General features: G+C 41.4%; 7 protein-coding genes across 12 annotated transcripts; 3 read left to right on the top strand and 4 right to left on the bottom strand.

Moving 5' to 3' along the window:
• Nucleotides 1-1257: 1257 nt before the first annotated feature.
• Nucleotides 1258-12131, bottom strand: septin6 (septin 6). 6 transcript variants are annotated; one of them, XM_011610870.2, is made up of 11 exons: nucleotides 12102-12131; nucleotides 10441-10555; nucleotides 9536-9731; nucleotides 9257-9443; nucleotides 8108-8269; nucleotides 7510-7606; nucleotides 6862-7030; nucleotides 6282-6414; nucleotides 6001-6191; nucleotides 5431-5483; nucleotides 1258-4415 (listed from the first exon to the last, which is right to left on the bottom strand). In XM_011610870.2, the coding sequence occupies exons 1-10, from the start codon at nucleotides 12129-12131 to the stop codon at nucleotides 5480-5482; spliced, it is 1284 nt and encodes a 427-aa protein (XP_011609172.1). In that variant the 3' UTR covers nucleotides 1258-4415; nucleotides 5431-5479. The 6 variants fall into 6 exon arrangements, with proteins under 6 accessions (XP_011609172.1, XP_011609171.1, XP_029703372.1 ...); XM_011610869.2 differs by lacking the exon at nucleotides 5431-5483 and adding an exon at nucleotides 5099-5145; XM_029847512.1 differs by lacking the exon at nucleotides 5431-5483 and adding an exon at nucleotides 5099-5145 and having other exon boundaries at nucleotides 1258-2382.
• Nucleotides 12132-12631: 500 nt separating this feature from the next.
• On the top strand, nucleotides 12632-14930 carry pttg1 (PTTG1 regulator of sister chromatid separation, securin). The gene is made up of 6 exons (XM_003970608.3): nucleotides 12632-12754; nucleotides 13636-13722; nucleotides 13814-13953; nucleotides 14070-14148; nucleotides 14231-14392; nucleotides 14664-14930. The coding sequence occupies exons 2-6, from the start codon at nucleotides 13641-13643 to the stop codon at nucleotides 14735-14737; spliced, it is 537 nt and encodes a 178-aa protein (XP_003970657.1). The 5' UTR covers nucleotides 12632-12754; nucleotides 13636-13640; the 3' UTR covers nucleotides 14738-14930.
• Nucleotides 14931-15033: 103 nt separating this feature from the next.
• Nucleotides 15034-16903, top strand: sowahd (sosondowah ankyrin repeat domain family d). The gene has a single exon (XM_003970607.3). It carries the CDS (start codon nucleotides 15610-15612, stop codon nucleotides 16588-16590), a length of 981 nt encoding a protein of 326 aa, XP_003970656.3. The 5' UTR covers nucleotides 15034-15609; the 3' UTR covers nucleotides 16591-16903.
• A 183-nt stretch (nucleotides 16904-17086) lies between these two features.
• Nucleotides 17087-18655, bottom strand: rpl39 (ribosomal protein L39). Its single transcript, XM_029847517.1, has 3 exons — nucleotides 18507-18655; nucleotides 18120-18223; nucleotides 17087-17263 (listed from the first exon to the last, which is right to left on the bottom strand). Exons 1-3 carry the CDS (start codon nucleotides 18507-18509, stop codon nucleotides 17215-17217), a joined length of 156 nt encoding a protein of 51 aa, XP_029703377.1. The 5' UTR covers nucleotides 18510-18655; the 3' UTR covers nucleotides 17087-17214.
• Nucleotides 18656-18755: 100 nt separating this feature from the next.
• upf3b (UPF3B regulator of nonsense mediated mRNA decay) lies at nucleotides 18756-22146 on the bottom strand. The gene is made up of 10 exons (XM_003970606.3): nucleotides 21837-22146; nucleotides 21495-21601; nucleotides 21297-21403; nucleotides 21107-21205; nucleotides 20773-20883; nucleotides 20608-20651; nucleotides 20334-20519; nucleotides 20103-20260; nucleotides 19654-19957; nucleotides 18756-19582 (listed from the first exon to the last, which is right to left on the bottom strand). Exons 1-10 carry the CDS (start codon nucleotides 21945-21947, stop codon nucleotides 19451-19453), a joined length of 1359 nt encoding a protein of 452 aa, XP_003970655.2. The 5' UTR covers nucleotides 21948-22146; the 3' UTR covers nucleotides 18756-19450.
• Nucleotides 22147-22278: 132 nt separating this feature from the next.
• ndufa1 (NADH:ubiquinone oxidoreductase subunit A1) lies at nucleotides 22279-23311 on the top strand. The gene is made up of 3 exons (XM_003970553.3): nucleotides 22279-22521; nucleotides 22624-22713; nucleotides 23158-23311. Exons 1-3 carry the CDS (start codon nucleotides 22420-22422, stop codon nucleotides 23176-23178), a joined length of 213 nt encoding a protein of 70 aa, XP_003970602.1. The 5' UTR covers nucleotides 22279-22419; the 3' UTR covers nucleotides 23179-23311.
• A 112-nt stretch (nucleotides 23312-23423) lies between these two features.
• Nucleotides 23424-25928, bottom strand: nkap (NFKB activating protein). Its single transcript, XM_029847513.1, has 8 exons — nucleotides 25364-25928; nucleotides 24931-25011; nucleotides 24785-24846; nucleotides 24623-24709; nucleotides 24495-24537; nucleotides 24235-24423; nucleotides 23907-24056; nucleotides 23424-23779 (listed from the first exon to the last, which is right to left on the bottom strand). Exons 1-8 carry the CDS (start codon nucleotides 25771-25773, stop codon nucleotides 23605-23607), a joined length of 1197 nt encoding a protein of 398 aa, XP_029703373.1. The 5' UTR covers nucleotides 25774-25928; the 3' UTR covers nucleotides 23424-23604.
• Nucleotides 25929-26443: the final 515 nt, after the last annotated feature.

Genomic DNA, 26443 nt, shown 5'->3' with positions numbered 1-26443 from the left:
GTGAAAGAAGGATTCTGGGAGTAAATGAGTGTGAGAGGAGTGATCAATTCCTTTGGATTAAGAAGGTATTGGGAATAAATTGGTTCAGGAGGATGAAAACAACAGTTGATGGTGAAAGGCTTGATTTGGTTTAACATGTGCAAAATAAGCTGAAAATTGTAACAGGACCTGGAAGGAGTTGAGCATTTTAAGCTCTTGGGAGTATGGTGTGATGAAAGGCTTATGAGCAATGCAAATTCAGAAAAGGTTTGATAACAACTGTCTCTAAACTAATTACAGTCAAGATCACCCAATGCAAGACACTGTGAGAAAGAGAGGAGGAAAACAGAGCTTTGGATGGATGGATGGCGACAGAGAAGAAACAAAACTGCAGAGAGCTACACAAAAATGACAACTTAGGACTGTATGCTAGTATTAGCAGGATATCAAATACATAATTGAGAATAAGTTTATGGAAAAGTGGAAGGAAGGCTGGAAATGTTGGTGGAAATTAGGTGTGCCCGGAGAGGCTGGAGATGAGGCTGAGACACCGTTAAATAGTACGGTCCAAAAAAATAAGGAAACACAGAACAGGTGGATGTAACCACTGTGATGAGGAAAAGACAGTGAACCATGTCCTAGTCCACTGTGAAAATATTAAGAACAAAGGAGACAAACGATCCAGGACCTCAGTGGATAGAGAATACAGTATAATGTAGGTGATAAGCTGCAAAATATTTCAGGAAGTGACGGCATTACAGCTGTATTAAAATGTATGACAGCAACAAAGTAGATTGAGAGAATAAAGTCCGATTTTTTTGTGCTTTTATTTGTTTTGGGCCGATGCGTTTCCGTCCTAGTCCACTCCTAACCAGTAGGCGGCGATAATGCACCGACACCTCGTGTGTCACTGCCATAAAATGGGGGAAAGAAGAAGAGGGGCTGCAGCGTTGCAGCCATGCGAACAAACATTTCTTTCATGCTGGAGCATTTTCACGGCGCACAAATATTTGCACAAGGCGAACATCCTCAAGGATGACCTTTTATATTGTTTAGGGAAGTAAAGATTCACCCCAGTACTTATATCTAATGACGCCCCTGGCGTTTATCATAACCAGGTCATGTCACCCAAACAACCATAACATCAAGCTGACCTTAACCTTACTGAAAGCCAAAAATGTTTGTTTTAAATAGTTGATTTCACTCTAATCTGCAAGCAACTATAAGCTACTTTATTCTTTGCCAGTAGACATGAGTAAGAATACGATTTGACTATGCTTGGATTGTATTCCTTTATTTTTTTATTGAAAATGTACATCAACGGAATCAAAGTCAAGTAAGGTCTGGAATCACAGCAATGTGGAGAGTTTCTGACTACAAGAGGTGAAAACCGATACTAGAAAAATGTATGGCATTTTTGGACAGCAAAATGTTAATTTATACTGAGTCACATCCAAACATCAGGTAAACAACAATTTTCCACTTCAATACACAAAATATATGCTTATAAATTATATAAATGCACATGTTTTTTTGTTTATTTTTGATCTCAGATTCAGTTCAACTCAGTGTTATTTAATTATTTGGCAAAAAAAAGAGTTGAACTCAGGACAAAGCAAATATACAATAATATGCACCATCTGCAAAAAACAGCAATGACATTGAAAGTCTCCAAACCAAGTAAAAGATGGTTTAAATAAGCAAAACTATAAGCTGAAAATATCACAGCAGCAATGGAATTTAAAGATTCATGCAAAAATTAGAACTGGCTGGGGGATATTAAAGCACAACTAATAAGGCCTTAGCATGACACCTACATGGTCACCATTGAATGAAATGCTAAAATATTGCTTTGGCTTTTGAAAAAGTTGTGATTAGATTCCTTTTCCGCGCACACTGGAAATTCAAAACAGCTAGAAAAACAAAAGAGTATTTCTTCATAGAAAAACAGAATGCTCGGTGTATTAAGAGTTTCTGCCTTCCAATGCACTTTTAAAATTTGTTGCAAGCTTTAATGTCTCATATTGAAAAGGCAGGTGCATAGTGCAGGTCATTGCTATTCTGCATTACATAAAAACTAAATAATGATTTCCTTTCATAAAAACATGAACCCCAAAAGAGGACCTCTGTATGAAGTGTATAAAGTCCCTTTATACACCTTAAGACTTACTGTAATGGATCTAAACCGGGTCTGGTTCCAAACAGGTCTGCTTTTACAGTTCTAATATGTTGCCATCACTACCATGCAAGTCTGCGTAAGGCCGTATTCAACAAAAGGAGATGTAACATAGAGAATAATAAATGTTTGTATTGGCAAGAGACAAAAACAGGAGGTAAAGGGTGCTTAGATGGTTGCTGAAGCTGCAATCCCCTCTTCAGGTGGTCAAGACAGATTAGAAAAAGCTGGAGAGAGAGAGAACAGAAAGCTGGCAGTTAGAGGTGGCAAAGCAAGAATACAAATGGGCACATAGAGCTTTAAGGATGTGATTTCAGGTTTGATAATCATGTCAGGTGACCGTCTATCATTCCTGCCAGCCAAACAAGACGCAGAGCGAAAAAAAATTACAAGATTATATTGCAGCCACAGCCGATGCTTTGTGGGGTTTAATCATTGAATGAAGTGTTACAGTTTCACATGATTATCACGTGAATTATAGCACGAAAGACAGTTAATCCTCAAGGGTGTGATCTCCATCATGACTGAGGAGATAAAGTTGTTAGTCAGCTCAAAGATAAAACAGCAAAGGTTTGGAGTGGATGGTTCAGGTTAGGCTGCAGCGAAACATATACACACACAAACATAGCAGAGCGGGCAATAGAAAAGGCTCCACAATGACTCTGGGGTCACTTCTGAGGTACTCAGTACACACAAAGGATGGTCCTTTTAGCAAAGCTGGAGGGCTGAAGAAGCTACTCAGTGCAGAGCCAGGGATTGCTGCGAAGGAGAGTAAAACCACAGACCAATGAGCAGATGAGAGGAGGGAAGATGGCTGTTTACGTTTTCACATGACCAAGAGCATTTTGGTACTCTTGGTCTTGAAACACATATGACTGACCTGTGATGCTAAACACCAAGAGATTTAGCATGGAGCCTGAAAATGAAGTTTGAGCGCTGATGTGCTGTTATAGGCATCATTTCATGAAACATAAAAATGAGGCACTATTTCCCCAGAACCAGATCACGATTTACATTCAAAAGTCACTTTTAGGCAAAACAATTCCACAGTCAAGCTTTTTAATGATTCCAGTTTATGAGACAATAGATTGTTAAATGTTTGCTTAGTCTATTATTGGTGTGTAATGGTATCATTTCCTTGTATTATATTTATAAACTCTCCATCATTTTTTTATACCATCCTTCATATTTTCTATTTTTCCTGAATAGAAGAGATAGTTTAAGAGGTGAGAAAAGGTGCCTTTGACTCTGCTGTGGATCTATTCCAAAAAGCTGAATTAAACTTAATGAAAGATAAACCTGAATTGATGCACTTTATTAAAGACATCGATCCTCGCGGGACAAGGAACAGAAATACTCTGAAATGTGCCTTCACAATAAGAGTATAAAAAAGAAAGTTACAATTGCACTGACAAAATTATTATATACTTAAAACAATGTGTATAAAAAGTGCAAATGTGAAAACTAAAACGAGGTATGGGAGAACAGGCGGGGAGATTAGGCTCGCAACAACTCATGCACCAGCAGCCAGAGTTAAAATGCATCAGCACAGAGATGTTACTACCAAAACACATTCTATCTAATATGATCGTGGTCATAAAAGGTTTTACATTTGCAGTAAGTTTGAATTCAGGACCATTTCTTCAATGTCCAATAAACAAAATTGTTGCCACTACTAAACAATTTTCTTTAATTAGAGGGGCAGAGCTGTTTCCCAAGTGGGTTCTTTTGATGTTTATGAATAATTAAAAAACATATGCAGGAAATGATGCTGTAATCTTGCCAACAGCAACCTGTTGAGCTTGTCCAGTTTTCTCTATGGCTGATTCACATCTGCTTGAAACTACTGCATTTAATTGACATTTATATTTAGCAACACGGTGTGATGCATCTTTCACTTCTGCTTTAGTACACACTCAAAAAAAGTCATGAATGTAAATATGTAAAAAAAATAAAAGGCTCACTCAAAGATTTATGACAAAAATCTAAATGTAATTCTTTAAAAAAAAGTACAAAAATACAATCTGAAATACTGCTTGTGGAGAATATTTCATAGACAAGCACCATTCAGCAACCAAAAAACAAAAACAGGTGATGTCAAGCAGAGCAATGGCCAGCATCTTCCAGCACAGTACAGGTGGAGGGTTGAACTATGGGGTGTGGGTGGGGAGGAGGGGGGACACTGTAAAGAATGATGGAGCAAAAACTCATTCACAGCAGGGTGGCCACAAGGGAGCACTTTTTCTACAGGAGTCCTAAGCTGGAAATAAGAGAAGAAGGTTTGTTAATTCTTTTTTTAGATAAACCATCATTAAACACACAGTTCCACGTTAGTGACAAGACGATAGAGGAGATCATGCTTGAGAAAGAGAATTAAGTGCGCAGGTTAGATATGAGTAGAGTTCACTTATTAATAAGTCACCAATGTCTGTGGGATCCATTAATTTTTAGCAGCACTGCCCAGTGTTCACTGCTCTGTGATCATTAACAACTGGCAGAAGTTTTTTCTTTTAGACTGTGGGACATTTACGCAGCACAGAGGTCAACGATCAATAAAATGTTTCTGTTTGTCTGTATTAATTTGGCTTTTGTATCCACTCATAGGGGAATATGTCACCATGTTACTTGAGAGATCATCCAAACATGTTTTGGCTCTGAACAGAAACTGGCTTTGTGGATGTTCGCTTCAGCTCAAAGGCTCTTTGTGCTTTGGCTGATCCACGTGGGGAGGGACTTGGAAGAACCACAATAAGGGACACTGTTGTGGTTTTAAGAAGCCTGCGACTTCATCAAAAGTGAGGATCATAACCAGGCCGATCTAAAAGATGCATGATTCTGATTCACCACTCGTCACCAATAGTATTAGCCTCCGAAATATCTAAAAATCAAATGCATGTAATTTCTACGTGCCACAGGTTTTTACCAAGCTGATGGGAATCTTACCAGAAAAGGTGCCTCAAGCAGCATGCAGCAAATGTAGGAGGTGTTAACTGGAAAACATGGATGCAACATAGGTGACAAATGCACTCATGGGACAGTCTGACATCCTCACAACAAGCAGTAATCAGCAGTTCTCTCCTCTAGGATCTGTAGAAAACCCTGACTCAAGATTGGGGTTAAACTTAACACATGCAGGAACAATCATCTTCCTTGTTAATAAGGCAGAGCCCCTGTAGTCTGTTTCAATGGGTAACACAGTTGCCCCCTAGAGTTTAAAAAGAGGGAATGCCTGTAAGGAAAAGGTATTAAAAGGGAAGAAAATAAGCAACAAGAACCTTCTCAGTGCAAGTGTCTTCTTCCTTTTCTAACAGGCACGTTGTCACATCAGCTTCAACACAAAACCAACACTTGATTACACACACGGAGGGAAAAATGTTAACAGCACACGATAAACACTTCAAGACATCCGGTCTGAAGCGCAGCTTTCCAGCCTGGAACGTGATACAAATCAGTAGGTCAAACCTGTAATGTGATGTTTTTCAGGTAATAAATTTCCAAGCTGTTTTAATTGTCACAATTAATGGGCATATTCTCTTTTAAGGCTGAGGGAGGGACCACTAAGTCCTCAAAGTTAGCAGGATAGAGTGAACATTCTAGGAATTTTTATAGCAGAAAGCAGATTAAATGCAATAGGGTATTCCAAGACTTTAACTACTACTTCTAATATATTGTTATACTGGATTTATGTGATGACTGATTACTTAATCTGGTATAAAAACCACCATAAAAACTAGCTGGGGAAAATCTTCAGATGGTGACCTTCTAGGGTCTTCTTGCTCCCATGGTCACAGTAACCAGACTTTTCCAAACCTTACACAGTGCTGGAAGAAAAGAATAGTACTTACTTTTTCTTTTCTTTATCCCTTTTGAGTGTTGTGGAGCCCCCTGCCTGCTGTGCTTGGTTTTGCAGGAGCTCTGCAGCAGTCTTTTTCTGTTTGAACATGTTGACCTCATCATCCAGGGACTTCTTCTTCTCCTCTAGTTTCTTTTTCTCATCCTGGTGGAGCTTTTTTAAACGGTCAAACTTCTCATGTAGCTGTGGTGATGGAAATAATACATATTCTGTTAGGCAATATTTTTCCTTATACAGAGATCAGCGAGGCACGTGACGTTTAGCATGGAGTACCTCTTTCTCTGCTTCTTTGAGCTCTGCCTCCTTTTCTTTGACTCTTTGGACAAACATTTGTCTCATTTCTTCTTCTTTCTTCTGCAGTTCGCCCATAAACTCATTTCTCTTGGCTTCGTATGTCTCTTGGAGACTGGCAGGAAACAGACATCAATTTTAAAAGTATAAAAATCTCAAATAAGGGATTGCAGAAAATCTTAGCCTCCACAGAGGTAAATGCTTCTTTTTGTAATATGCATTGTGGTGTTTTGTCTTCAAGCCATTTTTTGTTATCCCAAAGGGTTAAAATCATGGGGACTGCTGGAGTCTATCCCAGCAGTCACCAGTCCAACACAAGACACACACACCATTCACTCACACCCCTAGACAATTTCAAATGTTCATAGTTTTGAAATGAGAGAAACCCAAACGAATGGGGAGCGAGAGGCGACGCCAAGAAAGTGCCAAGAAACGCATCTTTACTACTAAACACCTCTACTAGTATCCATACTCAAATAATAAGAAGAACGAATAAGACAAATATAGTTTTCCTACAGCAGCAACTTGACCAAAAGCACACAAGAAGAATTGGGTTAACTACCTGAAGGGCTTGCTGTCCGGATCTGTGTCCTTGAAGCCCATCTCTTCCAGTTTGCAGCGGCGGTACAGTTCATAATGGCGTGTGTGAGTCTGCTCTCGGAGGTCCTCCATGTTCACTCTGATGAGCATTTCTCTCAATTTGACAAAGTCACAGTGATTCTCGTTTTCCACTGCAGGAGACACACACACACACACATACACACAATCATATTCTGTCAGATGCGTCCAGCATTTGTATTAGGTGGAGGAATACAATAAGTAAATTCAGTAATGGACTAGTTCACAGATGTTTGTAATGATTCATAACTCAACATCATTCCTGTCACGTGGCTTGTCCATTGATTTTCTCATGGTCTGAGCGCAGCACACCACACTCCCATATCATGGGATATCATGTGAGTACACATTTCCAGTAAAAAGGCTCAATATCAGACAAAACCATCTAGGAAAATTCCTTCAAACAGACTCCAGCTATGCAAAAACTAAAAAGGCTGTTATGATGCTGCTAAAATAGTGTTATACAACCGGTATGAAAAAGTGTGCTGTGACATTTGAAACCAGGCAAAATGTGGGGGAGGGAGGAGCTGCAGCAGATTTGACAAGAAGGAGCATGCTCTCATTTCCTGTGCAGGATGTGACCCAGCCTTACCCTGCACTGTCCCCCAGGGGTACTGTCGGGCCTTAACCATCTTGTTCCCGAGCTTCACTTCCTCCGTGCTGCCCACTACAGCAAATGGCAAATGGCTCTGTAGATCAAGAAAAAGCAGGGTTGGTATCCAGACAAGACACCTCTGCACATGTTTTTAATCATATTTTTTTCTCCGGGTCACCTCTGAGCAAATAATTTTTTTTATCATATAAAGGGTGCTAACTGCAAACAAAAAGAGGCAACTAGATATTTTAATTGATATTTTAAAAAGACTTCAAAAGACTGTGCAGATTACATGTATTTTCTTATTCTACGCCTCATAAATGGTTAAATCAGCACCACGAGCTTCCTGCAGTGATCTGGTTCATTGTGCCACATCAAAAGTGCAGCTCAACTGCTTCCAAAGAAGACTGAACAGAACCAGGTGATGTCTGTCTCGAGTCTATATCACATGATTCTACAGGCATTAATGTGGTAATGCAAAAACCACGCATCATCTGTTGTTGCATGCATATCAATTCAAATTTCCACAAGAATAAAATGGGAAATTTCAACATTCCTAGAACATTTTTTCTAAAACCTGTGTAGTGAGCCTTACATTCATGGTGGAGTTGATCTCTGCTACAGACTCATCATCGGTGGGAAACTGGTAGATCTGCACTCCGTTGCTAACCAGCTCGCTTGTGATTTTGATTTTGAACTTGGCCAATTCGCTCTTGGAGATGGCATCTGACTTGGCGATGATTGGGACAATATTGACCTGGGTTCAGGAAAAAAAAACACCACATTTCATTACAGCAGATGCAGCTCAGACTTTAATATGCAGCTAAATATAGAGTAGATTCTATTTTTACAGTGCCTCCCCTAGGCCTGAACTGCTGTAAAACAGGCATTAGTGCGTCAAAGAAAATGAATCATTCTTAAACAGAGATATACTAGCGCAGGCATCTAAGGGAGGAGAGGGTTTCCTTCCCCCACACTGGATCAGTTAAAAGCTTTCCAAATATGGTCTATGCATTTCAACAATGTAGGTTATATCCTGGTTGTCCAAACAGAACAAGAAATACAAAGACACAGTTGGGGGGGAGACCGTTCCATTCTCTTGTGCATTTACAATGAGCTGATGAAAACTGAGACTTTTGCTCCCACACAACTACTTTGTACAAGCCAGGTCATCTATTCGATCCAAATTATTTGCTCTCCAGCTAAGACCTCTTTAACTAAAAGACAGGGATTCTCAGGGTCGTGTGAAGAAAAATACTCCGGTGCTCTTTGACTCTGCTGAGGATTCAACATCTTGGCTCTCTGGAGGATGCAATGTTGAGATTTTCCCAGAGGGCTCAGCGGCCCTGGCGAGCTCTCAAGAGATTTCTTTGTACAAAAGGCCCGTATATATGAGCTACTGCAGAGATGACCTCATAAAAATGAGCGACCGCTGAGTCAATACAGACACAGCGAGCACACGGAGATGATTTACATTTACACAGAAGCAACACAAAATGTTTATGTCGCATGACAGAATTTTTAATGGTGTGTGAAATCCACATTCATTAAATTCATTTATCAAAACAATAATTTAATGTGTCATTTAATGCCATCCTACATTTTTTTTTATCAATTTCTATTGAAACACTGTTAATATTCATTAAAATCAGCAATGCCAAGTACCTTGAAAGTTAGTCAACACCGTTTCATTTATAAAGACGGTTCCTGCAGGTGGAAGCTGCTTGATAAAGTTGTTGCTCACCTTGCTATCGAGTTTTTTCATGGTCACCAAGTCCAGCGATTTCAAGGAGTGTCCTGTGGGGGCAATGAAGTACAGACACGCGTGGATGCGGGTGTCATGGTAGTTGTGAAGAGTGCGCTTGATTTTCAGCTCCTCCTGTAGATATGCTTCAAACTGGGCATCAATAAACTCCACAATGGGCTTGTAGCTGTCAGAGGTTCCAAATCGGGGGAAATGATTAGTTGTGCTTTTAAATTACAGACTATCAAACTCTTTTTTGGACTTTATTCCAGATTTTACCTGTCATCTTTGTTGATCTGGTCTCCAAAGCCCACCGTGTTTACAACAGTGAGCTTGAGGCGCACGTTACTCTCCTCGAGCTCATAGGTGTTGGACTTCAGCGTGACTCCCGGTTGGTTGTGCTGGGTGGGCTCGCCCTCAAATTTGGTGTTAAACAGTGTGTCCATCAGGGTGGACTTCCCCAGTCCCGTCTCACCTGGCAACAGATAACATTAACACTGTTAATGTCTTATTGTTGTTTTCAACTCTTAACAGGACATGACATTTTTCATGCAAAAGGGAACTTGGCCTCTTGTTTTATATTTGGCCCAAACTAAAAAAATAAACTGTCATGAAACCACAAAAAGTGGAATTACAAAAACTTAATGATCTTCCCTTCTTTCATCCCAGTGGAACCAGTCAACACCACAGTCTGGGCTCACTCTTTTCGGAATGTCAGACCACAGCCAGATTATAATGGATGATCATATGCCTTTGCCTCAAGTCATACTTATACGACCGTGAAATGTTGTAAATCTGAGACACACAACGGGATGTTTGGGCTTTCAAACATCAGCCGTTCTTTTATACCAACAGAAAACAATGTTTGTAGCTGAATTTCCTTGTCAAATTAAAATGAATCAAAGAGGAAGCGTTTGTCATTTACTTTTTTAACGTCACAATTCCCCTCAAAGACTGATTGTAGTAACAAAGCTTAACACGTCTGTAGTATGCAACAACAAGATAAGGGCATGAAATGGAAAGTATCACCTGACTGGTGATACTTCCTGGAGCCCACTGAACTGAAATGGTTGGAGAATCAAAATGTTGCCAATATACTTTGAGTTTTGTGAAGGTACCTGAAAAAATATATTTTCTACAGGAAAAAAAGGCAGGACAAAAAAGAAATCACAAGTGACGCTTACCAACACAGAGGATGTTGAAGCAGAATCCATGGTTGACAGACTTGTTGACCAGCTGGTCAGGCATGCTGTCAAACCCAACATGTCCAGCCAAAGGGACAGCTCGAGCACCTTGCCCCTACAAAATGAAAAAAAAACAACATAAGACAGGAGGAAATCATTTTATAAACTTACACGCTTTTCAACTGGTCTATCCTGGATTCGGGATCTCATTGAGCAATAATAACACATTAATAGACAGACCTATTACACAAAAGCCGACCTGTTCCTTTTCAAACATACAGGTTCATTACAGCTCACTTCCTGTTTCCTGTACTACCTCTTTCTTTCCGTAGAGGCTAAACCACAGCGCACGTATAACGATAATGTATGTGAATGGTTAAAAAAACCTGTCATGAGAAAGATCTGCACGTCGGCACATGTATATAAAATTCTTATCTTCCACACCATACTGCCATTTTCTCATTCATTGCTCATGTTCACAGTGCGCAGCTCTGTTCCAGTGTGAAAACTGTTATTACACAAGTGTGTAGGTGTGCGGTTGGCGAAGAGCATCTCTGTGAATCTCCTCTGTGCTACATTCTGATGTGCAAGCAAGCAAAGAATTTATATTATACAGGACAGCAAGAGCTCTAAACCAATGAAACCTCAGCTACCTGATCATTATGTGGCCCAACATAACACGATGTGGTGCTGGCTTTGATGGAACAACGTTTCATTTGAGGGTTACTTTAAAATAACGGGACAGCTGATGGAAATGGATAGTTGAGGATATTCTAAATAGCTGAAATTGGGTTTAAACAGCTGAGGGGCTGTTTGCTAAAACGGGGGTGATGTGCCTGGACAAACAGTCTTTCCTCTTCAACTGCAAGTGTAACATTCCTGGAAGCTTTCCTGCCTTTCAAGACAGTCACAGCCAAGTATAACGGCAGCATTTTTATTCAAAGGGCTGCAGAGGGATACCAAAGTGCAAAACCCTGCTATTCTGAGCGCGCTCTCTGGGTGTAGTGGCTTCCTCTTCCCCTCCAGACAAAAAGCAGACAAACTTTGCAATCACGTTTTCTAATTACAGGCCAAAATGGCTGGCAAAAGGGTTGGAATTGGATGTGAGCATGTTTTATATGGTCATCAAGACAACGCCCAAATGAAAGTTAATAGGACTTCGCGTTGTAATGAGCAACATAACGGAAATTAGCACAATAACTAGGCAGAAATGTGGGCGTAAGAAATTAATGGTCCCCCGACGGTTCACATACATTTCTTTATAACGCAATGTATTTTTGGCACTGTAGTCGTTTTCGATGTGGCTTATTACACACCGAAATATCTTTGGCGTTAGAGCTAGCTAACGACAATAGTAGAATAGGAAAAAAAATTGACAGTGCGTTACGACTGAGTTAACCATGGGTCTTTCTTTCGTGGTACAATTGCAAAATAATTGTTATTGCAAATCCATGCATGAAATAATCAATTACAATTCATGTGTTCATCCACATTTCATTGAATCTGCGCTTGAAACATCAACCGTGAAATGGCTTGGTGGCCCTATTCATATTCACGCACTCTTTCAGTAACCGCAAATCTAATTTATTTACATACATGTTTCAAGGTTTGGTTTGGTTTTTTTTAATACAACGGCATCCCGCAGAAAAGAGGCTACTCACCGCCTGCCTCGCTATCTCAGCTGACGCCATGGTAATAGGTGCTCGCTGGAGGGCGAAACCTCGGCTGCTTTCCGTTTCGAGCAATGGGAGGCAGCGAGATACGGTCAAAGCTGGCCTAGTAGGACTGTACCACCCCACAGGTTATCTAATAAAACAGCGTGCAAAACAAAGTCAGATTAGTGATTTGGATGAGAGCACGGACACTGATTATTGTCAATCCTTAATTATATTGTGTTTTAAAATATTAGTTTACTTAGTGTAACAGGGTCAGCAATAAACTCAACAATAAACTTTAACAATGTCACCCCTTCAGATGTCATCTTAATAGTTTTGCCCACTTCCATGAGAACTGAACCACAGTTAACGGTTGAATGGGGGGGGCATAAAGTTGGGTGTTTGCCTTATTTTTAATTTAAGCTAAAATATATTTTTAAAAGAAAATCCCTGACATTAAATTCATGATTTGTCTGACACTAATTTCTAATTATTCATTTCTGTAACACCCCTTAACTACCGCTGTGCTACATCAACCAATCAGGTGTTGGCACTGAATTTAAAAAGGGGCCGCGATGCCTTCTGGGAAGGAAAGTGGAGCGAAATTAGAGAAATATCATAACAACTTCGTGACTCACGGTAGAAGCGGACTAAATCAGGTAAACTTCTATGACAACTGTGCGTTCAAACTGCAGTTAAAGTTAATTCGCAGTTTGCTTCTATATCAGTGAGTTCTGGACTGGTTTTGCATGCGGGCTTCTAATCTAACGACGTATTCAGCTTGCGTTCACTATGCGGAGATGGCTACTTAATGTTGCTGTAAAGATAACACCAGATTTTATGCCTGTACTTTTGATTGGCGTTGAAACGGTGAAAAGCTAAATAAAGCTAACTGGACAGCCGTCCACTTCCGGATGGTACGTCCCGGGAGATTTAAGTGTTTTGCACTGAGTGAGGCGTATTTTTGGTCAAACATGTGCCTTACGTTAACGGACAGTTCACCTGGGTTTCAAGCACAGTTACAACCGTTGTAGTTGACAGGGATGCGGCTGATGCACCTTAATGAAGAAGAATCAAATAGGGGTTTAAAGGGTTTATTCACGTTTATACAGAAGCCCAATATTAAGCATAAGGACGAGGTTGCAAAACAACGGTATAGTATGTTGCTTTATGATCAAAGCTACTTGACTCTGATCTTTGGACGATCAAGTGTAAAGGTTTCTCTTACTATTTGTTTGTTGTTTAACATCTGGAGGGAGGGCAGATGCTAATAAGCGTGCCTTTGTTCCGTCTAGTCTTGGCAGGTCATTTTTAACGGCATTTCACCATCTTAGAGTTGAAGGCTTAATGTCTCCGAATTACTGGAGTAGATTACTGCACAAGATCTTTTAACCCTTTCCATTAATATGACCACTCTTCCCAAACTCATTGTTCCCTTAAGATGTACAAGTCCTGTTGTCAGACTGCCTGTTGATGTGAGATGAGGCTGCTCACTTAAATGGCATCTGAAGAGCATTAACATATCCAACTGTGCTTCCAGATAAAATGGCCAACGTCACTGAGCAAGAAAATGTGCATCTTTACTCATCTGCCTTAAAGATGCGGCAGCGGCTTCAGTCTGCTCCAGGCACGGACTCATCCACGTTGTCTTTACATGTTTTCCACGCCATAGTGACGTTGCAACTGTTGAACATGCACCCTGACTTGTCTCCCACCAGAGAAACTATTGAAATCTCCCATGGCTGCCAAGACCTTCCACACTCCACTGCTGACTGGTCGTAAGGCTTTTGGTGCTGTGAACAAAATGATCTCCACCCCAGCTGCTAATCCCCAGGAAAAGAAACTCCTAAAGCCACAGGTTGCAATAGACATGAATAATTAATCATGTTGGGCAGGACGAAAACAGATGCACCATGACAGCTTCTGGTTTACCTTTTTACTGAGATTTCTTATTTGATATACTTTTAAACACAGGAGACTAACATCAAGCAGCACCCGCAGATTAAAGTAGAATATCCAGAGATTGAGAAGTTTATTCCTTATGACCCACTAGGTAACGTCACCACAATTTGACATCCAGACGTGTACAGTTTAGTTCAACCATGTATGCTGATGTTCCATGTATATTTTTCCAGAGTTTGAGAAGTACAGTAGACCAGAAGATGTTCTTCCTGTTGGTGGTTTAGCACTGTCTGGACTGGCCTGCTTTCCACCTGCTCCACACTTGTGCAGGGAGGATCTGGACCAGTTTGAGCCCCTCCCGAATCCATCACCTGTGAAGATGGCAAAACGTTCAGGTATTTTCAGTCTTGAGCTGTGGCTTTAAGGAACGCCTTGTCGGATCAGGTGCTGCCACTTTTGCCATTGTTTGCACTGTATTAAAATAAATTACTTCTTGATTTGTCAGGCATGCTGTAATCAGACTTGTGAATAACAAATAACTAACTGTGGATACTGGTGCTTATTCCCTGACGTTCCTGATGAATCCATTCGCATTTGAGCCCATTGTAGCCTCTAGACTGGGAGTTGACATTAGGAAATAACTCCTATTTTCCTCATTCTTTCCAGTTTGCTCAGAGCTGGATGCGTTCCTTCACACACTGGACGAGCTGACCATTGAGCTTCCCCCAGAATCCGATTAAGCGATGATGCACGCTCTTAATGTTATCTTGCCTCCATATTTTTAGTTCATTTTAGTTTTGCACATTGAAGCTCTGTATTGTTTCAAGTGACTTGTAAATATGGGTACTTATTTTCTATGGGACAGTATTTACTGGGATACTGTCACTTTAACTGCTTTGCATGTTTGTATAAATAAAGGCAAATTTAACCAAAGGACTACCATGTTTGACCCTTTATTCTTGGTTGAGGATCAGGAGGCTCCATGCAGCAGGAGTTGCAGGGCAGAGTGTTAATGTGTCACTAATTACATATGATGTAATCATGGAGCCGCGTAGATTTTAGGCTTGCAAGTATAGAGGAAGCGACTCTTTCGACACTGCAGTCTATCGGCGGTCATGTGAAAGATCCTCCCAACGGTTTGCCTTTAAATTGGAATTAACTTTGTGTCGCGCATGTGCGCACAATAGCCGGAAACCTCTTGAGTTATATTCTCGCAAGTTTGGGAGAAATCTTTCAAATGAACTCATATTTTTGCTGCGCCGCAACTGTTCGGTCGCTGTGCGCTTTGGTGAGTCTGGCTACTGCAGGTATATTACCGGTACAGGTGAGGAACACCTTCGTGGTGGACTGGGAGACGCGTAAAGATTGCATTTCTAAACGGACAGTTTTGTTTTCAGGCTAAACTCTATATATTTGCACAAGCCGGGAAGAGGAACTAGTTTTGTTTCCATTAAAGTGAACTAAACGAAGTTTTGAAAAGTTTTTGACGGCTTTTCGCTCTGATGACGCAGGGAGCGAGTTTTGTCCAATGCAGGGAAACCGACTCCTTTTAATAATCTGACACCGACTATCCCTGGGGTGTTGTCTCAATAAAGGGAAGTAAGCGGCGCTTATGTCTGCGTCGGAAGAGCAGAGAAACGGGACCGGTGGGGTAGAGCGCGGTGGTCCAGCTGCCAGGACTAGGATGACCAGACGCGGCAGCGTTGTGGAGCGCCTCTCACGTTATGGCATGCAGGTCCTCCCCAGCGCATTCCAGCGGAGGTCGAGGCAGTGGAGGCAGCCGGGGGAGGTCAATGACAGCTCTTCTTCGACTGGACTTCAGAGGGAGGTTCCCGAGAGAACGTCGCTGACTCCCGCTATGCGTAAAACATACTTGAAAGAGCTGCTTCTGAGCGACCCGTCACACAGCGGCTTCAGTGCAGTCCTGTCCGCGCAGACCCGCGTCATCCCCCCTGAGCAGGACACAGACTGGACTCTGTATCCGAAGGAACACGCCTGGATGTTGTCCGCTGTGGACGGAAACTATGAAACCATACTGGAGTTCATCAGTAACGACCCGCATCTGCTGATGAGGAAGGATTTCATCAGCGGCTACACGGTCCTGCACTGGCTGTCCAAGAGGGGTCAGGATGAGACTCTGCTCAAACTTGTGCATTACGCGGAGCGTGTGGGGATCCCGGTGAACGTGAACGTGAGGGGCAGCGGCGGGATGACCCCCCTGCATGTCGCCAGCATGCAACGGCACTACGCCGTCGTCAAAGTCCTGGTGGGAGCCTTCGGCGCCAGCGTGGACGTCATGGACTACAACGGCAGGAGAGCCTGGCAGTATCTGCCGGGAGACGCCCCGCCGGAGATGAAGGAGCTGCTGGGCATGTGGGACGATGAGTACCGATGCAGATGTGCGCAGAACGTGAACAACAACAGCAGCAGCTCCGGTTCTGGTACTGCGGGTGTGACCGCGCAGGACGAGCCGGACCAGGCGGGGACCAGGGATATGACTCCCGCTGAGAGGACTGAGACAGCGGGGGGCTGGATGTTGGGGTCACTGAGGAAGATGCTGCCCTCGCTTTCCTTTCTGGGCAACAAGAACTGACATCTGTTCGAACGTCTAACATGCAGGGCTCAACCTTTAATCAGTGTTCAGTTTAATTGAAAGAAAACCCTCAATGCTCCCTTCTTACTGTATACATTTTAGGGTATTCCAGGGTTCTCTGCAGCTGCATTCCTGCAAGATAAACTCATCTGTTTCTGTCATGTATCAGGAAGTGAGAGGAAATCGTTTTTCATACAACTAATCTATATTTGGAAGCATTTGCTGCACAGTGGAGATATTAGAAATGACAGACCAATTCAGTTTTCATCCTTTCCTGACTGGAAAACTAAATAAACACCATCCGTTTCTAATTTTTCTGCCTCAAAGATGATATTTTCCAGAAGTATTTGCTTTGCGGTCAGATCAAAAGCTTTTGCTCCCTGTGCAGAGCTGCGTCAACATTTCAAACCCAGCATGAGACGGGTGGTTTTCCTTAAGGGAAAATAAAACACTTGACCTGTAAACGCACACTGAGAGGAACGGAGTCACAGCTTCATTTTCAAGTTTGATCACAGATCTTTTAATGTCAAACATGAGCATAACCAATGTCTGTACAAAACAACTGCTGCTCCAAGTCCAGGCAGCTGGAGGTCCCGACAGATGCTGACATGGGGACCCTCCCGGTTACAGGCCAAGCTTGGTCCTCCTCCAGTGTCTCCTCTTGGAGTTGTACCTAAAATGTGAAAATAAGACCATTAGTTCAGAATGATAACTTTATACTTGAAGAAAACATGCATTAAAACGTGACTGAACTATGGCTGGACTCAGTAATCTCCAGCTGGCTTGGATTGGTGTTTTAGGTCCAGTTGTGTGTAATACACATCATTTAGGGGTACTAATGAGCTGCAGTCACATGACCGTTTATCAGCTCTTCTAAACAGCAAAGGCAGCAAACACTCCAAAGCCACAATGCTTACTTATCTTCAATGAGTGGTGATACTAAGCACAATGTTTACATATTGTTTTCTAAAGCACCATTTTAGCCACATCATCGGTTCCATTCACAGCATCTGTCTCATGCCATTTTGTAATGTTTTGGACTTTCATGTTCAGCTTTAGAGCTTCCTCATCACAATCACAGTGAACAGGAATCAAAAGCTCTCCAGCAGAAAGATGCTCTCAGCAGGGTTAATGACAGCACTCTACTGCAAGAACTGCTGCAATTGCAGACCTGCTTTACCTTCAGTTATAAATATCTGCACCCAGCAAACACGCTGAAGCAAGTGCACGTCAACATTAAGGACTGTTGACTGCAACTTAAAAACAACTGTGACAAATTCCCTGGATTGACTACAAAAGTCAAACTTAATTATACTAATTTGTAAAGAGCTAGTGCTGAAACTCAATCTAGAGATGATCTTTACATAAATCAATTGGCAGCAGTTTAGTGCTTAGTCTGTTCCAATACCATTGTTTCCAACCCACCTGTGCATTTACAATGTAAACAGAGGCTGAAAACAGCCTAAATCACCACATTGTGAATCGGTATTTTAACGGTAAAGTGCTGTGATGCACGAACAGGAGCTTACCTGATCTTGTTGCCAGTCTTCATTCTGATCCACTGAGGAATGGGCCTGTTCTGTTTCTGCTTCTTAGCGAGGAAGCGCTTGATCCTGAAAGTTTTGTGGGACGACTAAAAAAGGACAAAACGTGAACAGATCTCCGTCAACAAACTTAAGGACTAATGGAAACTGCACAAACAGCCAAGTAAAGTCTACGGCGGAAGCTAGAAGCTAACATGCACAGCGGCACTGGAGGTACCGGCTAGCATCTGCGTGTCTTATAAGCTCATTTCCGACCATTATAAGCAACATAAAGACCTAATAGGCTCCGTTGAAACATTAAGTGTTCAACTCAAGTACAAAAGTTGAGTTACCTAAAACCTAGATATGGATGTTTAAAGATTTTGCATTTACCATTTTGTCCACAGTGTCTTCCCGACTGAGACAGCGGAAGAAGAGAGAGAAGGAAGTGACGCGTCAGTTATCTGATAAATATTTCCCAAACAGCGACACCGTGCGGGGACTCCTTTAATTGCTTATAGCCCATGAAGAGAGTGAAATAGTCTTTACATAGAATAACGTACGGTTTAGTTTCTCGAAGAGTCAACAGAAGATGTAAATGAGAATTACCAATACCCAGTAATGAACAAATAGCACACGTTGTAATAGGAAAACATCTTTTATTTCTGGTCAAAGGTAAAATCTGTATTTTGCATCACCAACAGTACTGTGGAGTCATGCCACTAGTTTATAGCATTATAGAGAAATATGGAGAGTTCCAGATTAGAAAAGGGTGAAGGCCACAGGTTTGTCAATTTAAGGCGGCATGCTGTCCAAGTGGTCACACAGCAGTCATCTGAAATGGCTACTTTTCCTCAATATTGGAAGATAGTTGACAAAAACAAATTGTGATCATTATCCAGGTAAATGTAGATGTATTTCTGCACTACAGACAGTAAAACAAGTCATTTTTAACTGTTTTACTCAGAAAAAAATGTAGTTACATTAAGTAAAAAAACACAATAATCTTGGCAATAATCAACTGAATATTCCAGCGTAAAATGTACGAAGTTACATAAACCAGAGTAACCGACTTTACAGCAAAGCAACACCGAACAAAATAAGGCCACTTTGACTGGATGAGGCCTGAAAAATCTCCTAACCCTAACCTGGTGTGACTTCTAACCTCAGAACGTCCTGCTAATGTTTCCGACAAATGAAAATAAAGAGGGTCACATTCAGGCACAAAAGGCTCCTCTGATCAGCTCCTCTGAGCCCTTGAGTGCTGGAGGCAGTGGCCCCGCAGAACCACATCGCTGCTGCGACTGTCACCAAACACATCACAGCTCAAACTCTGCTCAGTCGTCCGCTTTGTCAGACGTTTTCTCGGTCTCTGCGTCTGGTTTCCTGGCGGCAGACTCGGGCCCTGCTCCCGTGGTTCGATTGCGGTTCCTGGCCCCTGGTTGGTACAACTGGATTGCAGGTCGGTCCTGAAGAGATGAAGGAAGGAGTTTTAGACAGGTAGGCGGGCTGATCGTCTGAAAAGCGTTTTTTTCCTCACCTTATTTCGCAGCCGGTCTCTTTTCTCGTCCTTTCTCTCCTCTTTGGCAGACTTCATCGCCTTTTCTGAGGAGTCTCCCAGGTTTTCACACTTCTTCTTGTCCACATTGCGCTCTCTCTCCTTTCTCACATCATCTTCTTGCTTCCTGCATGAGTTCTCTGCGTCCAGCCGTTCTCTCCTTCTCTGCCGCTCTTCATCCCTACGCTTGAGGCGCTCCTTCTCTTTCTGCCGCCGCTCCTTCTCCCGCTCTCTGTCCTGATCTGTGTCGCGCTCCCTGAACTCCTTTCGTCCATGTTCTTCAGTTCTGTAAGTGGATAACAAAAGCAGTGAGAGTAAAGTACTAAATTGGATGTAATTAAGTAAGAATTAAGATTGGAATACGTTGAAATAATAAACTAAATTTCAGCCTCCTGAATAACACTCTCCAACTAAAAAGACGTGTGACTGACTTCCTTCCTCGGTCCTCCTTATGCTCAATATTCTGCCGCCGTTTGTGATCGCCGCTCCCTGCCAATCGATCCTCTTTCGTCAGCTTCTCTGGCTTCTTGGCCTTTTCCTTTGGATTCTCAGACTCATTCTCTTCACTTCTCTCCGGTTTCTTCAGGAGCTGCACAAAAGTAAACTAACTAAATCCATCCCATAAAATGTTGGACGACAGTAAATGTTGCTGTGACACATACCTTAATTTTTGGCTCTTTTCCCTGATCTCTATCCTTCTCCAGCGGTTTCTCAACTTTCTTCATCTTGTCAGACTCTTTTCGCTTCCTTCTCTCCTCCTCTCTCCACTTTCGCCGCTCCTCATCACGCAGACGTTTGCGTTCCAACTCCCTCCGCCGCCTCTCTTCCTTCTTCTCTTCCCTGATTCTCTTAATAACATTAACACAGGATACGAGGTCAGTTAATAGCTGTAAATGGAAACACACAATAAAAAATAAACAATATTTATTCATTTACCTGTTTGTTCTTCAGAAAATCCAGCAGAGGAGTAGATTTTTTAGCTTTAAGAGGAAAAAGTTATTAAATATAACAGTTTATAACAAATTTTACATTTAAAAATTAATATTAAGATTGTTTTTTTCTTCTGTACACCACTTCAACACAATGTGTGATATTCCCTACCTACAAGTTCCTTTGATTTTGCCTCGAGCTCTTCCAGCAGTATTTCTGGAGATGATGTTAATTTTTCTTCGTCTCCATTGTAATATTCTAGGAACTTTTTATATTCTGGATCTGCAAAAAACAACCCAAAACATGAAAAACAGAGCTATTAAAGTGAAAGAATGTAGCTAAAAATTCTCAGAGAGAAAACTGGACAGAACAGCTATCAAAACTTTGCTATAGTTACTATATGTTTGGTTACATGGGCAAATAATAAAAGCTATTTTTGATACGGAGAAAATTAAACCCCTTAACAGGATATGAAACCATCGCATTTAACGATAACTATATTTACCTTCAATAATTGTTCCACATTTTGCATCCCTTTTCTTATTTCTTTTCTTGGCAGTCTTTTGAAATGGTGCAAACTCCACAACAGCAGGATATTCCTGTCCTATTTTCAAATACACACAACCAATGAAAACTTAAACTTCCAATACAAGTTTAGCATGCGTCTTTCAGCAGAAAAGGGCCGTCATTCATACCTCTCTTGTCGATGAACACGTATCCATCAAATCTATCTCTGAACAGAACTATGTCCTCTTGGTTTCGGAAGTTAATGTATGCTCTTGCAAAAAGGTGAGGGAAAAGGCTGCAGGGACAAAATACAGGAGGTGAAATCATCAAGGTCAAGGGCAGGATAATAAATATTCAGTGATGCTTTCATATTAATATGCTGGCACCTGGTGTCGTTGGAGAAAAACTCCAAGTAGTCCACCTCTGGCAGAGGCTGTAACTGTTCCTCCAGCTCTTCCTTCGTCAAACTCGGTGGTAATCGCCTGATCACAATCTAGAAAAGTAAAATCTTCACAATAACTGAGATAATTTAGCCGAGAAAAAGCCCCGGAAAATGAAAGCAGCAATTCCCTAACATTAATGACATACGATTTACCGAGCATTGTATACATTATCTTGCTTCACCGTGTTGTTTACAACCTCCGAGATATAACGTTTTTTCTTGTTTTTTAACTTTGCGATTGTACTTGAGTTGTAACAGAAATTGCTAACGAGCTAGCAAGTTTTACCTTTGTCATGGCCTCTTTCTTTTCCTTCGTCTTCTCTGTCTTTTCGCCATCATCATACTTTATTTCCAACTTTCTCTCCTTCGGTCGGGTGTTTTCTTTATCTTCTTTCATGGCTAAACTCTACTTTTGCTTAACTTTGCCGTTCATCCCAGTCTGCCCACTTGTTTACTGTCTTTAGCAACTTAGTGGGCTAATGGCAACTGCTAACCCAACTTCCTTTGATGCTGCTGTTTATCTTTACCACAATAGGTGGCGATATTGACACATTATTATATCTTGAAGAGCACAGCACACAAGTCTAGAAAATTCGATTCTGCTAGAATCTCTATTCTCTAAATACTTTATATGTGAAATTAATATTATCGCTCACAGGTGAATCCTTGACTAAATTTATTTCAGGCCATCGTTCCGTTTTATTCTTGTAATGTTTTGTGTTAATTACCGGAAGTGTTGTTCTTCTTCCGCTTTGCGACGGAGGTCATCAGGAGGTTCGACATTTTGGTCGCTGCTTATCAAAATACACATTACCCGATAGCTTTGGGGGAGCTGGGCTGTCATAAATCCTGACAGCTATTCTGCAATCATGTGGTACGAAATTTTGCCCGGATTTGCCATCATGACGGTGTGTCTGGCGATTCCCGGTATTGCCACAGCACAGATCCACAAGTTCACTAACGGAGGAAAGGTGATCATGATGTTAGCCGCTAATGTTGCTAACGACTAGGAAGCCAAATGTGGTTTGTTGTCTTTTAGTCAGAAAATTACATGAGTCTCGTTTTACTTTTAGGAAAAGAGAACTGCCCGGATTCCATGGCAGTGGCATTTGATGGAGAGAGATAAGCGAGTGTCAGCGTCAGGAAAATATTATAAGTCCAAGGTGAGTGTACATGTGTAACTAGCAAAACAGTTTCTATGTTGATGTTTGACTGTGTCGGAGTTGCAGCTACCCAACACTGTTCCCATTAGAAAATTCAGCCTTTTCTCCAGGGTAAACCTCTTCGTCTTAAGTTTTTTGTCGTTTTAGGGTGCACCAATGGTGTATGGACCCCTTTATTGTGATATAGGATGTTAATGTTACATTACCTGCACAGATTCTGTCCACAGATTTTACCAAACAGGACGATCACTGCCTGTATCAATGAAACTTGTTTAGGAAGTGTTGCTTTTGTCAAAAAGAAAAGGCCCTTCACTTGTACAACCTTCTGCAGGACCATTAATTATACCTGTATTGTTATTTTCACATTTCTGCTACAGGGAACATCTATTATTAATTGGTATTCCTGCCTCTGCCGTTGTAGGTAATAGTTCTTTTTCTCAACAGGGACTTGAAAACATCCACTGACTACAGATATGAAGATCCACACAAGAAAGTGTTTTGTTGTCCATCGAAATATATATTCAAAAATCAAGCTGTACATTCTTTCCCATCTTTGATGATAAATGGTTCCTCCTAGTAAAAAATGTACAATACTCCACATCTTTGTCAGTTTCCTCTATGGGCATTTTTTTCATGTTTGTAAAGCAGTCTCAAATATTTTATTTTTGTGTGTGGACAAGTTGGACATCCAAAACCACATTCGACAGCTCTGATATTTTACAGATTTAATCCAACAAAACTCCAGTAACTATTGTCGCAATAAAATCTGAGGAGTAACAATACAATTACTGTAGAAAACTGAAATACACATTTATTTACACTGATACTACAATCAGCTCAGGAAAAAATAAACGTACTGTGCAAGGACAGGAGTTAGAACTATAAATGTGATCACTTCTCGTCTTTGCCTTTGGTCTTCCTGTAAACCATCTCCCTGAAGCTCGACAGGATTTTGCTTTCTCTCTTTCTCCGTTCCTCCTGGTTGAAGGATGCCAGCGCTCTCTTCTCATCCGCACTGTAGATCTGGTTTTCCTTTCTCAGACGTACAGCTTCCATACGCCGATGTCTGCAGGAGCGCGTTTAAAATTGTTATCACAAAAACACAAATAAGATGTAGTCATATGATAATTCGGTAGCAAATACCCGATTTCAACATTATGAATATAATAAATTGTCCTAAAAATATGAGGTACCTGCTGCCGCTCATCACATAGCCAGACTTCTCAAAGTCAGCAATCTCATTACTGGTGAGACCAATTTCACCTCTTCTGGGGATTCTTTTGCCTGCTTTAACATATTCAGCCATTGCAGCACCTTCACCTGGCAACAGAGCGTGACCAAAACTGGAAAAAAATACATAAAAAACAATGTTTTGACTCAAACTTTTATGCTGACAATTGATATTCTTCATCACTTGTTTAATTTTTTTTGACTAATTTGTTGTCCAGCACCTGGAAAATACCAGATAATCTCGTTTTTTAAAGCCAAGGTAAAGAATAATGTAAATTCAAGTCAACTCACTCCAGTGGTCTATCGTCCTGGGACATCTGAGTGAACGGAGCCTCGGGACCAACTATATTTTCATCCAAGCTGGTTTTCTCCACCCACATGACCTCAGTGGGATCCTCCTCTTCCTCTGACTCTTCACTGCTGGAGCCACTCGACTCTTTACGATTCTTCTTTGCCTTCTTTTTCTTAGATTTCTTTGACCTTTTAAGAAGTACAATAAGTTACTGAAATTATCCAGTTCAGTCTTATTTTTTTTAGTCACTGGCCTTTACTTTTTGCTTTTCCTTTTCTTCTTCTTCTTTTTCTTTATTCCTTCTGAAAAATAAACACACCGTGGGTCAACTAATGGGTGATTAAGCCTGCTTTGAAATTAGAATAAATCAGCTATGATGTAACTCACCATCTGAATCTGATTCCAGGTCACTGTCCTCTGAGTGCTTCTTGCTTTTCTTCTTTTTAGACTTTTTTTTCTTTTTCTTCTTCTCCTCTGCAGATGAGAGAACTCTTGTTCAACAGATCTGTCCAAATCACTGTGCATTTGAACTGACGGTCCAGACGGTACCTTCTGAGCTTGATTCTGAACTGTTGTTTTTCTCATCTTCAACTGGTGTAAATTCATCAGAGCTGGCCAGGACAATAATATATTATTAGTCCGTTCAAACAGAAGGACAAAATTCTGTGGAAATTCTGGAGAAATTGGGAACTCACTCTGGTTCTTTTACCCTTGGTGAATATCCCCAAACTTCTGGACATCCCAACTCACCAATCCTCTCCCTTTCCTGCAGTCGCCTGAAAGAAAATCCACAATTGCTACAGGTAAGCTTTGAATAAATTCATCTTAAACAAACAGGATTGGTTTTTTTTATTAAGTAGTAAACTTGGAAAATCCAGAAGGCACTAAACAATACATTAAAGGCTGAGCTGGTGGTAGCTCAGAAGCGTGAAATATGAAAGGGGTTCTGGTAACAAGGCAAGGTGCCAGGACACCTTTTGAGCACTGCTGAGGTACCCTGGAGCAAGGTGCTGAACCCCCTCAGTGACGCCGGGATAGCCTCCAGCACCCTACCGTGACCCCGGGGAGGGTGCCGGTTGCCCACAACAAAGTAATAATCTTAAAGGTTATGAATCATATATGTAATACCTCGCAACAAAAGCCTCTTGTCTCTGTCTTTGCTCATCGTCTCTCTGCTGGTCGTAGTAGTACTCATCTCTGAAACCCCCATGTTTTCCTGGACCATCTCGGTGATCAGGCCAGTGGTTGTTATGTCGCTCTCTGGACCTGGACCTGGACCTGGACCTGGAGCGACTACGGTTGGGGCTTATGCGGATACGTCTGATATTTTTGGCTTCTCGAAAACGACGGTCCCGTTCTTCGTGTTCCCTCTCCCTGTTTCTAGGTCTCGGAAGTTTGGGGCCAAAGCTGTCGGGGGACAAGCTCCGATCGCGACTGTTGTTGCGGTTGCGGCTGCGAGACCGAGTTCGACGTCGCCGTTCTCGAGGACTCCGTCTGTCCCCGCCGCCATCAGAGCTAGAGCGATCCGACAACGACATGATTGTTGAATTTTTTGTTGATTAACAGTTGAACGGTGAAATGCTAGATTCTATCTTCATTAAGCGTCCAATTTCAACGATACGCAAACACATCCGCGTCCACTAACCGGAAATCTATATAGGTCCGTTCCGAAATACAAGTCGGGTTGTTTTATGCAGAAATGACAAAGGTTCCGGATAGGATATCAACAAATTATGCACGATTAAGCTTATATGTTAACAGTGCAGTGTTCTGGCGCTTATTATGTTTGTCCTCCTCTGTACGATTGATGTTACTCTGTTTGTAACATTTGGCTTTTTAGAATACATTTTGCATATCGTAGCTTAATATATTATTTCAGTCATCATTTATACATTTATTGCAAAGTAAGCATCAAAGAACACAGCAGAAAGTGCAAAAAATGACGAATAAACGAAAGCAATAATCACAGTTTGTTTTATCGTAATACATGTTATGGATTCGAACCCTTCTGTGTGAGTGTGTGTGTGATGTAATACAATTGATCAAGCGTGCAAAAAGTAAAAATTTAAAGCCAAACACACCTTCGGGTTTTACATTGCCGTTCAAACAAGGTAACTTGAGTGACAATGAATGCTTTAGCTTGGAAAAATGTTAAGACAAAGTCACTCGAAATTTCCGACTCTACTCGAATATTGAGCGAAAATGATC

Source organism: Takifugu rubripes, chromosome 14, assembly GCF_901000725.2.
Source record: "Takifugu rubripes chromosome 14, fTakRub1.2, whole genome shotgun sequence".
Lineage (NCBI taxonomy): Eukaryota > Metazoa > Chordata > Actinopteri > Tetraodontiformes > Tetraodontidae > Takifugu > Takifugu rubripes.
Note: the sequence above shows the minus strand (reverse complement) of the source record. Positions and strands in the feature narration are given on the sequence as shown.

Coding starts and splice junctions, on each gene's coding strand:
- upf3b (XM_003970606.3), bottom strand. CDS start 21,947: ATGAAAGAAGATAAAGAAAACACCCGACCGAAGGAGAGAAAGTTGGAA. Junction 20,652..20,772: donor AAAATCAAAGGAACTTGTAG/GTAGGGAATATC, acceptor TTCCTCTTAAAG/CTAAAAAATCTACTCCTCTG. Junction 19,583..19,653: donor GAGACCGGCTGCGAAATAAG/GTGAGGAAAAAA, acceptor TCATCTCTTCAG/GACCGACCTGCAATCCAGTT.
- pttg1 (XM_003970608.3), top strand. CDS start 13,641: ATGGCCAACGTCACTGAGCAAGAAAATGTGCATCTTTACTCATCTGCC. Junction 13,954..14,069: donor AGAAACTCCTAAAGCCACAG/GTTGCAATAGAC, acceptor TTTTAAACACAG/GAGACTAACATCAAGCAGCA. Junction 14,149..14,230: donor TATTCCTTATGACCCACTAG/GTAACGTCACCA, acceptor ATATTTTTCCAG/AGTTTGAGAAGTACAGTAGA.
- septin6 (XM_029847510.1), bottom strand. CDS start 12,131: ATGGCGTCAGCTGAGATAGCGAGGCAGGCG. Junction 10,556..12,101: donor CTGAGATAGCGAGGCAGGCG/GTGAGTAGCCTC, acceptor TTCATTTTGTAG/GGGCAAGGTGCTCGAGCTGT. Junction 9,444..9,535: donor CAGATCAACAAAGATGACAG/GTAAAATCTGGA, acceptor AACCTCTGACAG/CTACAAGCCCATTGTGGAGT.
- rpl39 (XM_029847517.1), bottom strand. Junction 17,264..18,119: donor AAGACTGGCAACAAGATCAG/GTAAGCTCCTGT, acceptor TTCACATTTTAG/GTACAACTCCAAGAGGAGAC.
- nkap (XM_029847513.1), bottom strand. CDS start 25,773: ATGTCGTTGTCGGATCGCTCTAGCTCTGATGGCGGCGGGGACAGACGG. Junction 24,424..24,494: donor AAGAAAAGGAAAAGCAAAAA/GTAAAGGCCAGT, acceptor ACTTCTTAAAAG/GTCAAAGAAATCTAAGAAAA. Junction 23,780..23,906: donor TATGTGATGAGCGGCAGCAG/GTACCTCATATT, acceptor GCGCTCCTGCAG/ACATCGGCGTATGGAAGCTG.
- sowahd (XM_003970607.3), top strand. CDS start 15,610: ATGTCTGCGTCGGAAGAGCAGAGAAACGGGACCGGTGGGGTAGAGCGC.
- ndufa1 (XM_003970553.3), top strand. CDS start 22,420: ATGTGGTACGAAATTTTGCCCGGATTTGCCATCATGACGGTGTGTCTG. Junction 22,522..22,623: donor AGTTCACTAACGGAGGAAAG/GTGATCATGATG, acceptor TTTTACTTTTAG/GAAAAGAGAACTGCCCGGAT. Junction 22,714..23,157: donor GAAAATATTATAAGTCCAAG/GTGAGTGTACAT, acceptor TTTTCTCAACAG/GGACTTGAAAACATCCACTG.